Consider the following 12,901-nt stretch of genomic DNA (forward strand, 5'->3'; position numbering starts at 1 on the left):
ATATTTTGATACTTTCTCTGCTCTGTTCTTGCAAAATGTTTTATACTTACTCTGCTCTGTTTTGTAAAAAGCTCTGATACCCTACTCTGGGTCTTGTTTACGCTACAGAAAACTCTAAAAATATAAATAAGTATAAATAAATGAGTCAATGAGAGGGCTCAGGTTAACCACTAACCACATTCCCATCATAACTTGTGGGAAGTGGTGGGATTTTAGCCTTTCAGGTCCAACCCCAATTAACTTGCAGTTGACAACAACTCTCAGCAAAGGACAGACAGGTACCAGAGAATTGGAAAAGAGGACTGAGAATGGTTTGTGCCAAAAAGATTAGGCGAATATGGAAAGGAGCTCTGACTGCCGGGCGTCGGAGGCAAGGATATCGCTCTTTGATCAGTCAGAGAAGTCTGTGAATAGATGACTCCCCGAACCTTGGAATTCTCTCTGTTAAAGGACAAACTAGAACCTGCCATTTTTTATCCCTCTTTGAACAGAAACAATCTTGGGTTAGCCTTCTTTTTGACCTTCCATTTGATTGAGTGAGTACATAAAAAGATCCAAGGAGGGAGGAGATGTGAGGTTTAACATTAGCAGGATAGACAGTGTCAAGCCAAGACTTCCAGCCTCAGATGCAGGAGCCGAGCCCCAGCGAGATGATGGATCCAGTGTAATCCCTAAGAAGGGGGCTGGACAAGATCTGAATTAGTCTTGTAGCTCAGTCTAGAACCCTAGAACTAGGCGAGAGCAGTGTGGCATCAGGGGATATACAGATCATTGGTGCACCTGTTTCAAGAACAGCATCCCTCTGCAAGGAATCTTATCAGCATACAAGCCCAGTATGCTGCAGGCAGAAATTGGCAACGACAAGGGCTCTGGCTTTAGGGAAAGGAAGATAAGAAAGACCTTGGAGATGGCAGTGAGGGATACTGGTTTTCAAAAACCAGACACTGGGCATCTGGCAGTGTTCTACCACTGAAATTTAAGTACACATTGGAGGTCAGGAATTGGACTAGCCAAACTTTGTCTCTTAGGAAGTGTTTTCCTTCAGGGGATTCGATATCAACCTAAAGACCAGTTTGGGACAACAGAACTAGGTAGTGGAGATGGGAAGGAGGCCAAAGTCCTGATCTCATTAAGCCAACCTTGCAAAGTCATAAGAACAACAAGGCTCCAAGGACTTCCTCCCACTCATGATGACAGGCATGACAACCATGGCATGCCAAACAAGACAGCCGGAAAAGGCCTATGAAGCATTCTGCAGAAAAAACAGTGTTCAATGAAAAGAAATCCCGTTCAGCTGCCGAATACTGAGCTGCTGTTCGAGCAGGACCTTGACGAAAACTGGGCCCTGAAAGTTTGCCGTGCACGCCACAGGGCCACCAGACTATGTCTGGACTCCCCAAAACACTGGATCAGGAATAGATAACTTGAAGGGCAAAGTCAAAAGCCCACAATCTGTATCAATTGTACCAGTGAGTGAGACCTCTACATATTGAGCCATACAGGACCTTTTTAAGCATCTTCATTGTTTTTCAAACTTCATACAGACTTTAGACGTAAACATACACCACAACTCCCTGAAATTTACATTAAATGGGTTACCGGACAATTTCCCCACTTCTCATCACTCTGATGGAGACCCCAAGAAATGTCCAAGGTGTATTGTGGTGGTACGCCTCTCCTTGGAGTCAGAGGAAAAGTGTTGAGGAAATCTAGGGATAGCGTACAAATGGACACTAGTTCCTGGCATTGTACGGTGCTTTAGGGTGCTCTCAGTCAGTGCAGAGTTGTTGTTAAGTCCCCGGAGGACGGTGTGGGGTTGGCAATGTGTGGGAAGCGCCTGCTGTTCCTCTTACCTTTGCTGTACTGGACTCCCAGAGCGATCACACAGCCAAAGAGGAGGACGGCCAGCAACAGAGTCACCAGACACAGGACCAGCTCCAGCTGAGTCCTGGCACCCAAGGGACCCAGGAAGTGTGCCCGACCCTTCCGGAACCCAACCTAAGCGATAATGATGGGATGGATTGGGAGGAGAGAATGGAGGGATGCAGGAGGGGTGTAGGGATGGTAGGGTAAATAAAGAGGATGGAAGGACAGAAGGAAATAATGAAAGCAGCAAGGAAAGGATAAATAAATAAAGATTGGCATTATGAAAGAAGATCGGCCAGAAAAAGGAAGAAAAAAGGAAGGAAGGAATGGAAAGAAGAAAGAAAGGGAAAAGGCAAGATAGGAAAGACAAAAATCAAGGAAGGAAGAAATGAGGACAGAATGGAAGGGGGAAGAGGGAAATAATGAAGGAAGGAAGGACAAATAGGAGGTACAGGTGGTGAGAAATGAAACAGCATTTTGGGAAGGAGAGGAAAATGAAACAGTAGCAAAGGAAGAAAGAAAAATATGAGGACAGGGAAGAAGTACACATTTAACAAAGGAAGGAAAACATAAGATAGAAATAGAAAGGGTAATAGCACAAGGGAAGAAAGAGGAGGGAAATAAGAAAGGATGGAAGAAAAGATAGAGGGGTGAAGGAAAGACAGAAGGAAGGAAAGAAAGAAGAAAGGAAGAAAGCGAGGAATGAAGGAGGGAAAAAAGGAAGGAAGAAAAGAAGGAATGAAGGACGAAAGGAGGAGGAAAGTCACAGAAGTGGGAAAGGTAGAGAGGAGAAGGTACAAAACAGAAATAGTAAAGAAGGAGGAAAGAGAAAGGCGGGTAGAAAAGAGGGAAGTAGGCAGGTAAACGGTGATCAATAGATAAGTCAGGGAAGAGACAGAGATGGGAGGTAAAAATGAAGAGAATAGGAGAAAAAAGGGAAAAGTGTTTAGGATGCACAAGATACACCAAGGCCTACTATAGTACAGTGTGCAGGGACAAGATACATCAATGTTGTACAGACCAAGAGCTATAGTTATGCCTCCAAAGATGAAGTCAGTGGTGCGCAAATGAATCCTTCTGGTTTCAAGACTAGCAATCCTGATGATTCAGGTTTAGAATTAGGGTTCCAAGTCATAAAAAAGGCATAAATTGTAATGAAAGTGACTTTATTAGGAGTATTTGAGCTAATAGGTTTTTTTCATAACCTCCAGAAGGTGCAGTAGTAGAATATTGTGGAACAAATATTATACTAAAAAACATTATTGACTACCAAAATATCATCAAGAAAAATATGTGTAAGTGTATATTCACTATCTTATCTCTACACATATATATATATATCTTAAATATATATAAATCTTCAATGTACAAGAGCCGAGTGCGAGCTAACCCCTGCAAGCTCCATAGAGCACCAGGCTTATGAAAGGTACCGATGATTGGGGTGGTGGGAGGCAGATAGACCAGTTGCTGGAGGGATACTGAAACACAGAGTTCTGACATCAGGCCTTAGAGATATGGAAGCTTTTTTATGACTTGACTATATTAATCCATTTCCACTTCTAGACAGCTGGTTGTATTTAAGTAGGGATGAGTCTAAATGATTATGGATGAATATAGTTGTTTACATCGCATGCGATTACAGCGTGGTCATTACAATGACCGCATATTTACATCGCAGTACCATTACAACGCAAGTCGTTACAACGACTTGCTGTAGGGGGCGCGCTGGACTTAGGAATAGTATCATTTACTATTCTAACTCCAATTTGTGCAACAGTAGAGAAGGTGTTGGAATAGTAAATTATACTATTCCTTAGTTTAGAGCAGCCATCTAGAGCAAGTGGTTATAACGACTTGCGTTGTAATGGTACTACGATGTAACAACGCTGTTGTTGTAACAACCGCATTGTAATCGCTATGCGTTGTAACGCATGTGATGTTATGGTTGTTTACCGTTTATAATATTATATTCATTTTAGTTCAAGTAATCTGTAGATGAATAGTGTAAAATAACTAATCCTAAAAAATAAAATACCAAAACTTGAGTGTCTGCTGATTTCGGGGATCAGGGTGGGGCTCTATCGTACCACCTGCAGAGAGAGAGTGGATACTCTGACAGGTTTTTTCTGACTCCTAATACTCTTGCCTGTAAGAGCATAACTCAGCTGGGGAAAGTGAGTTACACCTGTCCGTTTTCCATTTCCTTGAAAAAGTTTCAGTTTCCTTTTGTGGCTTATGAAATCTACACGGTGTGACTTCAATAATTTAGGAATAACACATCATCACCCAGTATCCCACTGGTCATCATAGCTGTGAACTTGACTAGGCCTTGGTGAAAATGTTTTATGCTGTGAAATTCACAGAAATTTGAAATTTCACAGAAGAAATTTTCTTCACAAGCTAATCTTCTGCATTAGCTTTGCATGACTGTTAAGTGTGAAGTTTGTTCTCACATTAATTTGTCACTTGGGGTACCAGCAAGTGAATTTTGCAAAATTTCACGTAAAAATTGTATTATTCGGCATCTCTCCTAAACAAATTGTATTATTCAGCTTCTCTCCTAAACAAATTGTATTATTCAGCTTCTCTCCTAAACAAATTGTATTATTCGGCTTCTCTCCCAAAAATGCAATCATTACAGTTTTGACCTGATGATATTTTGATCAATGTGTAAATGTTTTCCTCCAAAAGGCATTGAAATCCCTGCCCAACTCCTGATGGACATCTAGCCCTGGATACCTCAAATCACCTTAAACCCACCTAAACAGAGAGGCATATTTACAAGCCACCAGAACGTCCCTTTTTTTGACTTTGTGGTGGCAATACGTGTTTTGCCTTATTTACAAGGTAGTTTTAAGCCACTTAATGTGTCCTAACGCTGCCTTGTAAATAAGACACCCTTTCACGCTATACTTAGCGTGAAAGGGGTGGGCAATGGGTGATGCGGTGGGGGTTCAGCTGCAACACCCATTGATTTTGACACTGTCCCATATTTTCAAGAGTGGCGTCCTGAGGGACGTGTAAAGGCACCCGACCAAAGTGTATTATCCTGTAACTTAGGCATAGATGCATCAAGGTAAAATCCGCTCGCAAAGGGGCAGATTCTCAGAATCTGCCCCTTTGCGACCAGTATTTTTTCATTTGGGATGCATCATCCCAAATGCAAAAATCGCAAATTAAGAAATCGCAAAATTGCGATTACTTGCATTTAAGGAATCTCAAATTGAGATTCCTTAAATGCAATGCATTAAAGTTTAAAAAACATCGATTTCGCTAATAGGGATCGCAAATTACCATGAAGTTGAACTTCATGGTAATTTGCAAAAACTTTGAAAAATGCACTAAAGTGCATTTTTCAAAGTTTCATGTTGCGCACACACATGCCCTAAGGGCATGTGTGTGCGCAACATATGTGCACAGATCAATTTCAGGGGTGCATCAGGGTGTCCTTTGGACACCCCTGCACCCTTGAAATCGCATTCTCAATTTGCGTTTCGCCAATTGCGATTCACAAATTGAGAATGTCTTCCCATTCATTCCTATGGGCCTCTAGGCCCATAGGAATGAATGGGGAGGTATTCCTTAATTGCGACTCGCAATTTGCCAGTCGCAATTAAGGAATCTTAAGAAATCGCTATTTTTTTAGTGATTTCTTCATGCATTGCATTTTGCTATTCCTTAATAGCGAATTGTTATTTTTCGCTATTAAGGAATCGCTAAATAGGTTCTTGATGCATTTGGGGGTAAGGGACTAATTTAGATCTTGGCGGAGGGGAATACTCCATCACAAACGGGACAGAAATCCCGTCTGCCGTATTACGATTCTATTATTTTCTATGGAGATCGTAATACAGCGGACAAGATATCCGTCACGCTTCTGACGGAGTATTCCATCCACCGAGATCCAAATAAGGCCCTAAGACTGATATCTGTCCTGATGGTCATATACCTTCACATATTGTATAATGTTATGCCACTTTTATTTAGATTAAATGTATGTATTATGTCTGGTGCTCACACCATTAACTGTAACCCTGGCTAAAAGTTAATTATGCCCGGTCAATGGATTGTAAAGATGAGCCTGCACAAAAAATACAGGTCTCAGTCGTCAACTCAATCCAAAAAGAGGGTGTGGGCGAACTATTTGGGAGTGCTGGAAAGGTGAAACTTCTACCTGATGGGTCTCAGAAATCCAGAAATGGTCATGTAAAGATAAGGCCATCTCAATGGGCCTGCTCTAATCTATGCATAGACACTAACAAAATAAGTTAGTCCTATCTGTGGCAGTGCTCAGGCCCCTGCCAGATCTCTTCAAATGGCTGGGAGTCATATACAGCACATACAAAGTCAGGCTTTGACCTGTACACACTCAGCAGATAATAACTGAATAGCATGCAGGTGATACAACCAGCAAAAATAGTGCTGTCAATTGTTTCCAAATAATACAGCAAATGAACGCTGTAGAATGATTTCTCAGTAGATCAATGCACCTGATGCAGAGATCTATGTTCTACACTTTTGATTGCAGACAGGGGTGAATCCACACATCATCAGGTGTAAGTTGATCAAATAAGTACAATTGAGCAGGCATGTGTGTGATTTCACGTGAGTCATGAAAGGGCTCACTTTTCCTGTGCCTGTGGTTGAGTCAGTTGCAGGTCAACCATGCATGATGAAGGCCATCATTCCCCTTAGGTTACTAGAATGAGAGTCACTGAGGTGTGTAATCTTACAACCGGTACATGTATGTATGGTGGATCTGTCAGCCTTAAAGAAATACCTTGCAGTCAGTGGCAAGCACAGGAAATTTAAAGGGGAATTTCTAATATCCAAAATAGCAGGAGCCTGAATCTTAAGGAGTTTCTTGCCACTGCCAATCCCTAAACCTTAAAAATCAAAGAATTGGTGAAATATGGCAAAACAGACCTTTTAGAACTAGGCAAGCTATCCCTCAATACCCCTAAAGCAAAACAGAATATGCATACATTGGCTTCAGACAGCAGGGTACAGGGCATGTACATGTTAAGGACACATGTGACAGAGATATTTCTCAGTCTCCATGGAAAGTAGAAGTCAGTTATCTGACAGCAGATCTTGCTCTATGTGATATGCAGAAAACAAGTATCAACTCTTGCTGCAATGATTGAGTCTTAGAACACAGCTATCTTGGATGACATTTTTAAATAAAAATATAAACTTCCCTGGCTGTAAAGGTTTAATTTAAGAATTCTGCCTCTTCACCCCTGTTTTAGCTTTTTCCAGTGAGCTGGTACCAGACGGGTGCAACCACATGCAGGGTGCTATGCTATTTGGCATTACTTCTTGGAAACAATCCTTGAAACCCCCATGGCTGGCATGATTAAGAATCAATTAAAAGTTATCCTGACTGGCATAATTGAGCCTGCAATCTATCCTGGCTGCAAAGACTGGAAACCTACATTAATCATCCTAGCTGGAGTGATTGAGGCTGCAATCTATCCTGGCTGCAAAGACTGGAAACCTACATTAATCATCCTAGCTGGAATGATTGAGGCTGCAATCTATCCCTGTTTCATTGATTGGAGACTTACATTAATCATCCTAGCTGGAATGATTGAGGCTGCAATCTATCCTGGCTGCAAAGACTGGAAACCTACATTAATCATCCTAGCTGGAGTGATTGAGGCTGCAATCTATCCTGGCTGCAAAGATTGGAGACTTACATTAATCATCCTAGCTGGAATGATTGAGGCTGCAATCTATCCCTGTTTCATTGATTGGAGACTTACATTAATCATCCTAGCTGGAATGATTGAGGCTGCAATCTATCCTGGCTGCAAAGACTGGAAACCTACATTAATCATCCTAGCTGGAATGATTGAGGCTGCAATCTATCCTGGCTGCAAAGACTGGAAACCTACATTAATCATCCTAGCTGGAGTGATTGAGGCTGCAATCTATCCTGGCTGCAAAGACTGGAAACCTACATTAATCATCCTAGCTGGAATGATTGAGGCTGCAATCTATCCCTGTTTCATTGATTGGAGACTTACATTAATCATCCTAGCTGGAATGATTGAGGCTGCAATCTATCCTGGCTGCAAAGACTGGAAACCTACATTAATCATCCTAGCTGGAGTGATTGAGGCTGCAATCTATCCTGGCTGCAAAGATTGGAGACTTACATTAATCATCCTAGCTGGAATGATTGAGGCTGCAATCTATCCTGGCTTCAAAGATTGGAGACTTACATTAATCATCCTAGCTGGAGTGATTGAGGCTGCAATCTATCCCTGTTTCATTGATTGGAGACTTACATTAATCATACTAGCTGGAATGATTGAGGCTGCAATCTATCCCTGTTTCATTGATTGGAGACTTACATTAATCATCCTAGCTGGAATGATTGAGGCTGCAATCTATCCTGGCTGCAAAGATTGGAGACTTACTTTAAACATCCAAGCTGAAATGATTGAGGCTGTAATCTATCCAGGCTGCAAGAAATTGGAGGCTTACGTTAATCATCCTGGCTGGAATGATTGAGACTGCAATCTGTCCTGGCTGCAAAGATTAGTCTTACATTAATCATCCTAACTGGAATGATTGAGGCTGCAATCTATCCTGGCTTCAAAGATTGTAGACTTACATAAATCATCCTAGCTGGAATGATTGAGGATGCAATCTATCCTGGCTTCAAAGATTGTAGACTTACATTAATCATCCTAACTGGAATGATTGAGGCTGCAATCTATCCTGGCTTCAAAGATTGTAGACTTACATAAATCATCCTAGCTGGAGTGATTGAGGCTGCAATCTATCCTGGCTTCAAAGATTAGTCTTACATTAATCATCCTAACTAGAATAATTGAGGCTGCAATCTATCCTGGCTTCAAAGATTGTAGACTTACAGTAATCATCCTAGCTGGAGTGATTGAGGCTGCAATCTATCCCTGTTTCATTGATTGGAGACTTACATTAATCATCCTAGCTGGAATGATTGAGGCTGCAATCTATCCCTGTTTCATTGATTGGAGACTTACATTAATCATCCTAGCTGGAATGATTGAGGCTGCAATCTATCCTGGCTGCAAAGACTGGAAACCTACATTAATCATCCTAGCTGGAGTGATTGAGGCTGCAATCTATCCTGGCTGCAAAGATTGGAGACTTACATTAATCATCCTAGCTGGAATGATTGAGGCTGCAATCTATCCCTGTTTCATTGATTGGAGACTTACATTAATCATCCTAGCTGGAATGATTGAGGCTGCAATCTATCCTGGCTGCAAAGACTGGAAACCTACATTAATCATCCTAGCTGGAGTGATTGAGGCTGCAATCTATCCTGGCTGCAAAGACTGGAAACCTACATTAATCATCCTAGCTGGAATGATTGAGGCTGCAATCTATCCCTGTTTCATTGATTGGAGACTTACATTAATCATCCTAGCTGGAATGATTGAGGCTGCAATCTATCCTGGCTGCAAAGACTGGAAACCTACATTAATCATCCTAGCTGGAGTGATTGAGGCTGCAATCTATCCTGGCTGCAAAGATTGGAGACTTACATTAATCATCCTAGCTGGAATGATTGAGGCTGCAATCTATCCTGGCTTCAAAGATTGGAGACTTACATTAATCATCCTAGCTGGAATGATTGAGGCTGCAATCTATCCCTGTTTCATTGATTGGAGACTTACATTAATCATACTAGCTGGAATGATTGAGGCTGCAATCTATCCTGGCTGCAAAGACTGGAAACCTACATTAATCATCCTAGCTGGAGTGATTGAGGCTGCAATCTATCCTGGCTGCAAAGATTGGAGACTTACATTAATCATCCTAGCTGGAATGATTGAGGCTGCAATCTATCCTGGCTTCAAAGATTGGAGACTTACATTAATCATCCTAGCTGGAGTGATTGAGGCTGCAATCTATCCCTGTTTCATTGATTGGAGACTTACATTAATCATACTAGCTGAAATGATTGAGGCTGCAATCTATCCCTGTTTCATTGATTGGAGACTTACATTAATCATCCTAGCTGGAATGATTGAGGCTGCAATCTATCCTGGCTGCAAAGATTGGAGACTTACTTTAAACATCCAAGCTGAAATGATTGAGGCTGTAATCTATCCAGGCTGCAAGAAATTGGAGGCTTACATTAATCATCCTGGCTGGAATGATTGAGACTGCAATCTGTCCTGGCTGCAAAGATTAGTCTTACATTAATCATCCTAACTGGAATGATTGAGGCTGCAATCTATCCTGGCTTCAAAGATTGTAGACTTACATAAATCATCCTAGCTGGAATGATTGAGGATGCAATCTATCCTGGCTTCAAAGATTGTAGACTTACATTAATCATCCTAACTGGAATGATTGAGGCTGCAATCTATCCTGGCTTCAAAGATTGTAGACTTACATAAATCATCCTAGCTGGAGTGATTGAGGCTGCAATCTATCCTGGCTTCAAAGATTAGTCTTACATTAATCATCCTAACTAGAATAATTGAGGCTGCAATCTATCCTGGCTTCAAAGATTGTAGACTTACAGTAATCATCCTAGCTGGAGTGATTGAGGCTGCAATCTATCCTGGCTTCAAAGATTAGTCTTACATTAATCATCCTAACTGGAATGATTAAGACTGCAATATGTCCTAGCTGCAAAGATTAGTCTTACATTAATCATCCTAGCTGGAATGATTGAGGATGCAATCTATCCTGGCTTCAAAGATTGTAGACTTACATTAATCATACTAGCTGGAATGATTAAGACTGCAATATGTCCTAGCTGCAAAGATTAGTCTTACATTAATCATCCTAGCTGGAATGATTGAGGCTGCAATCTATCCCTGTTTCATTGATTGGAGACTTACATTAATCATACTAGCTGGAATGATTGAGGCTGCAATCTATCCCTGTTTCATTGATTGGAGACTTACATTAATCATCCTAGCTGGAATGATTGAGGCTGCAATCTATCCTGGCTGCAAAGACTGGAAACCTACATTAATCATCCTAGCTGGAGTGATTGAGGCTGCAATCTATCCTGGCTGCAAAGATTGGAGACTTACATTAATCATCCTAGCTGGAATGATTGAGGCTGCAATCTATCCTGGCTTTAAAGATTGGAGACTTACATTAATCATACTAGCTGGAATGATTGAGGCTGCAATCTATCCTGGCTTCAAAGATTGGAGACTTACATTAATCATCCTAGCTGGAATGATTGAGGCTGCAATCTATCCCTGTTTCATTGATTGGAGACTTACATTAATCATACTAGCTGGAATGATTGAGGCTGCAATCTATCCTGGCTGCAAAGACTGGAAACCTACATTAATCATCCTAGCTGGAGTGATTGAGGCTGCAATCTATCCTGGCTGCAAAGATTGGAGACTTACATTAATCATCCTAGCTGGAATGATTGAGGCTGCAATCTATCCTGGCTTCAAAGATTGGAGACTTACATTAATCATCCTAGCTGGAGTGATTGAGGCTGCAATCTATCCCTGTTTCATTGATTGGAGACTTACATTAATCATACTAGCTGGAATGATTGAGGCTGCAATCTATCCCTGTTTCATTGATTGGAGACTTACATTAATCATCCTAGCTGGAATGATTGAGGCTGCAATCTATCCTGGCTGCAAAGATTGGAGACTTACTTTAAACATCCAAGCTGAAATGATTGAGGCTGTAATCTATCCAGGCTGCAAGAAATTGGAGGCTTACGTTAATCATCCTGGCTGGAATGATTGAGACTGCAATCTGTCCTGGCTGCAAAGATTAGTCTTACATTAATCATCCTAACTGGAATGATTGAGGCTGCAATCTATCCTGGCTTCAAAGATTGTAGACTTACATAAATCATCCTAGCTGGAATGATTGAGGATGCAATCTATCCTGGCTTCAAAGATTGTAGACTTACATTAATCATCCTAACTGGAATGATTGAGGCTGCAATCTATCCTGGCTTCAAAGATTGTAGACTTACATAAATCATCCTAGCTGGAGTGATTGAGGCTGCAATCTATCCTGGGTTCAAAGATTAGTCTTACATTAATCATCCTAACTAGAATAATTGAGGCTGCAATCTATCCTGGCTTCAAAGATTGTAGACTTACAGTAATCATCCTAGCTGGAGTGATTGAGGCTGCAATCTATCCTGGCTTCAAAGATTAGTCTTACATTAATCATCCTAACTGGAATGATTAAGACTGCAATATGTCCTAGCTGCAAAGATTAGTCTTACATTAATCATCCTAGCTGGAATGATTGAGGATGCAATCTATCCTGGCTTCAAAGAGTGTAGACTTACATTAATCATCCTAGCTGGAGTGATTGAGGCTGCAATCTATCCTGGCTTCAAAGATTAGTCTTACATTAATCATCCTAGCTGGAGTGATTGAGGCTGCAATCTATCCTGGCTTCAAAGATAATTCTTACATTAATCATCCTAGCTGGAGTGATTGAGGCTGCAATCTATCCTGGCTTCAAAGATTAGTCTTACATTAATCATCCTAGCTGGAGTGATTGAGGCTGCAATATATCCTGGCTGCAAAGATTAGTCTTACATTAATCATCCTAACTGGAATGATTGAGACTGCAATCTATCCTGGCTGGAATTATTGAGGCTGCAATCTATGCTGGCACCAAAGATTAGAGTCTTACTTTAATCATCCTAGCTCGAATGATTGAGACTGCAATCTGTCCTGGCTGCAAAGATTAGTTTTACATTAATCATCCTAACTGGAATGATTAAGACTGCAATATGTCCTAGCTGCAAAGATTAGTCTTACATTAATCATCCTAACTGGAATGATTGAGGCTGCAATCTGTCCTGGCTGCAAAGATTAGTCTTACATTAATCATCCTAACTGGAATGATTAAGACTGCAATATGTCCTAGCTGCAAAGATTAGTCTTACATTAATCATCCTAGCTGGAATGATTGAGGATGCAATCTATCCTGGCTTCAAAGATTGTAGACTTACATTAATCATCCTAGCTGGAGTGATTGAGGCTGCAATCTATCCTGGCTTCAAAGATTA

At 41.1% G+C, this 12,901-nt stretch overlaps 1 protein-coding gene across 1 annotated transcript in view; it reads right to left on the reverse strand.

The window, feature by feature from the left end:
- ECE2 (endothelin converting enzyme 2) overlaps nucleotides 1–12,901 on the reverse strand; it is a 309,525-nt gene that overhangs the window by 79,165 nt on the left and 217,459 nt on the right. The window contains exon 3 of the mRNA XM_078667332.1: nucleotides 1,854–1,998. Coding sequence (XP_078523458.1) covers nucleotides 1,854–1,998 — 145 coding nt within the window. The remainder of the gene's footprint in view (nucleotides 1–1,853; nucleotides 1,999–12,901) is intronic.

This window comes from Lissotriton helveticus, chromosome 11 (genome assembly GCF_964261635.1).
Source record: "Lissotriton helveticus chromosome 11, aLisHel1.1, whole genome shotgun sequence".
Classification (NCBI taxonomy): domain Eukaryota; kingdom Metazoa; phylum Chordata; class Amphibia; order Caudata; family Salamandridae; genus Lissotriton; species Lissotriton helveticus.